At 33.8% G+C, this 3,242-nt stretch overlaps 1 protein-coding gene across 1 annotated transcript; it reads left to right on the forward strand.

The window, feature by feature from the left end:
- The first annotated feature begins 1,106 nt into the window (after positions 1–1,106).
- LOC109796156 (epoxide hydrolase 1) lies at positions 1,107–2,736 on the forward strand. Its single transcript, XM_020355815.2, has 3 exons — positions 1,107–1,794; positions 1,950–2,194; positions 2,312–2,736. Exons 1-3 carry the CDS (start codon positions 1,330–1,332, stop codon positions 2,556–2,558), a joined length of 957 nt encoding a protein of 318 aa, XP_020211404.1. The 5' UTR covers positions 1,107–1,329; the 3' UTR covers positions 2,559–2,736.
- Positions 2,737–3,242: the final 506 nt, after the last annotated feature.

The raw sequence follows: 3,242 nt of genomic DNA on the forward strand, positions 1-3,242 counted from the left end.
ATAAATTTTTTAATAATATGTTCACTATACATCAACATTAATTGAAACAACCAATCTTTAAAATTAAAATTTCATACAAGCTTACCTAAAAATGGTTTTCCTATGATTGATAGAGAAAATGTGAATCATCAGAAAGTGGACAATGTATATATAGGGAGAGTATTTTTAGAAATAGGGAGTATGATGGAACTGGACAATCAAAATGAAGTTTTGAAAACAAAAATGCTTTAAAAATTAGAGGATAGTTGAGATCAATTGGCATTTAAAAGCTACAACCAATACGTAGAAAATAGATATCCATAATTGCTTCTCTGAGTGGAAGACAAAATAAATGCAAGTAATTTGATGGGAAACGTATAAAGTAGAGCGGAAGAGGAAGAGTTTTTCTTTTGTATAAAACAAAGAGAAAGAAGAAGAGTTTTTATTATGTTCAAAATTTATTAAAATAAAAAATATAATTCAGAATAATTATGATAGATAAAATTACATAAGTACCTTTATTTTGAGCAGGAAAAAAGAATCACGGACTTCCTTCCTTTTATTATAATAAAGATTTATATATTAAAATTATTTATTAATTATGAATTTAAATTATATAAAAGTTTTACTGATAAAAAATTATATATATAAAATACTATTTTCTGTTAAACCCGTGATAATTTTTGTTGAGAGTTTGATGTGCTTCCCTTGGCAAGTGTCTGGATTGAAAGTAAAAACCCACTTGAGTTTTCTGCCTTGCATTTATGATTTCATTAAGTATGGTTCTTTGGATTCTCCGTCGGGGTTGCTAGCTGAAAAAGAAAAAATACCTCGATCGAGTTAAATAAGTATGTGCGCGTAGTTAAATAAGTAATTAATGCTCCTAGCTGGTAGCACATTAATTACGCACATTCAAATAATTAAATAAACTATTTTTGAAATGTATGTATTTTTTATTGATTGAAATTTATAAGAAAGTTTCATATATCATGATTCATTATAAAAGTTAAACCTGTAAAATAATATAATAAAAAATAAGTTTCAATAATAAAATACTGATATTAGAATGAAACGTATGTTTCGAGTTTTGCGAGAAAGCGCCTTATATTCATATGGAAAGTGGAAATATATCTGCTTTCCAATTAGGACCACCTTGTAAAGACAAGCTAACGTTAAGAGAAAGATGAAGACACATGCACAGTGACATCTGTATTTAGGTTGTTATAGTAGAGAGGACGGTGGAAAAGTAGGCGCAAAACCGGAGAGCGTTTTAAAGACAAGGAGAAGAACGCGTCCATAAATCATTATATTAATTAGCTTTCCTTGAGTTCGTGTGAAAGAGGGAAGAAGATGGAAGGTGTGGTACACAGAAGAGTAGAAGTGAATGGCATAAAAATGCACGTAGCGGAGAAAGGAGAAGGTCCTGTGGTGTTGTTCCTGCATGGCTTCCCTGAGCTCTGGTACACCTGGCGCCACCAGATCATGGCTCTTAGTTCTCTCGGGTATCGTGCCGTGGCTCCAGATCTGCGTGGCTACGGTGACACGGAGGCACCACCTTCAATGACTAGCTACAGCTGCTTTCACATAGTGGGTGACTTGGTTGCGCTTATAGACTCTTTGGGTGTGGAGCAAGTGTTCCTTGTGGCTCATGACTGGGGTGCCATCATTGGCTGGTATCTCTGCATGTTTCGTCCTGAGAAAGTGAAGGCCTATGTCTGCCTCAGTGTTCCTTTCCCCCGCAGAAACCCCAACGTCAAAACCGTAGATGTCATGCGTGCTATGTATGGAGACGACTACTATGTCTGCAGATTTCAGGTTTCTCATCAATATCTCTCTGCCCTACTTAATAGAAACTAATCCTGTTGGCATAATATTATTGGCTTTGCACCTACATAGAGCTTTTGTTTGGACTCAAACATACTCTTAGGTAATTAGATGAAAATAATTGTGTTTTTTAAACGGTGTGACAGAAACCAGGCCAAATGGAAGCTGAAATGGCTAAAGTTGGCACCGAGTATGTGATTAAGAACATCCTTACAACTCGAAAAACGGGTCCTCCAACCTTTCCCAAGGGAGAGTTCGGAACTGGAGTGAATCCGGACATGCCTCACACCTTGCCCTCTTGGCTCACACAAGATGATCTTGCCTATTATGTCTCCAAATATGAGAAAGCTAGCTTCACTGGAGCCTTGAACTACTACAGAAATTTTAACTCGTAATTTCTTCACTCTCCGTCTTGCTTAATTGGGATAATTGTTTTACACTGCTCTAAATTAATTTTTCTCTTGCATGATCATATGGATCCCAATTAATTAATTGCATGTGCGTGCAGAAATTGGGAGTTGACGGCAGCATGGAGTGGAGTGAAAATAAAGGTACCGGTGAAATTCATAACAGGTGAGTTGGACATGGTTTACACCTCGCTAGGCACGAAGGAGTATATCGATGGTGGAGGTTTCAAGCAAGATGTGCCCAATTTGAAAGAAGTGATTGTGCAGAAAGGTGTTGCTCATTTCAACAATCAAGAAGCAGCAGAGGAAATCAATACTCACATATACAAGTTTATCAGCAGTTTTTGATGTGATTCAAAAACCTGGAACTAGTAGCAGGGTAGTGCTTGTGTGAAATAAAGTGCATGGTACCAGCTAAATAAAATTCCAATCTGGTCATGCAAATAATATGTTATAACATATTCACATCAACAAATTTATCTTAATAATAAATTATGAAATGTGTGCATTTCAGAGTTAGCTTCTATATATGTGTATATATATATGATCGATACAATCTCGTACAAAATCAAGTGAGGAAAAATGTTTTTCGTCACACTATAAGGATTTTCTCATAATCGCGTGTTCTAGACTGTTTAATCAAGTATTAACTTTTCTAAACTTATCAAGTAAAAATAAAAATAAAAATCTTATATAACTCATTAGATACGAGTGAGCACCCTATGTCCCTATCTCATCATAAATATTTCATATCAAAAGCACAATAGTCTATTACTAAAATATAATTAAAATATTACTATATATATACTAATTATTAGCTTAAAAACGTATTCAAGTTTACTGATTAAATAAAGGGTGAAAACTGATCACAAAAATATTCGCGTTTCAGAAATTATTTATTACGAATGCCACTTTTAAAATATTTTATCATATATAGTAATTAATTATTACAAGTATATCATTTTTCTTTTAAAAAAAGAGAGTAAACCCTCTCAATATTTTTTATAAGATTAATACATCATTTGTTTTCTG

The sequence above is a fragment of the Cajanus cajan genome, chromosome 6 (assembly GCF_000230855.2).
Source record: "Cajanus cajan strain Asha chromosome 6, NIPB_CcT2T_4, whole genome shotgun sequence".
Taxonomy (NCBI): Eukaryota; Viridiplantae; Streptophyta; class Magnoliopsida; order Fabales; family Fabaceae; genus Cajanus; species Cajanus cajan.

What these genes read in the sequence shown, in the direction of transcription:
- LOC109796156 (XM_020355815.2), top strand. Translation starts at nt 1,330, where the DNA reads ATGGAAGGTGTGGTACACAGAAGAGTAGAAGTGAATGGCATAAAAATG. An exon ending in ACTATGTCTGCAGATTTCAG is followed by an intron (nt 1,795 to 1,949) that starts GTTTCTCATCAA and finishes ACGGTGTGACAG; the next exon opens with AAACCAGGCCAAATGGAAGC. An exon ending in TACTACAGAAATTTTAACTC is followed by an intron (nt 2,195 to 2,311) that starts GTAATTTCTTCA and finishes ATGTGCGTGCAG; the next exon opens with AAATTGGGAGTTGACGGCAG.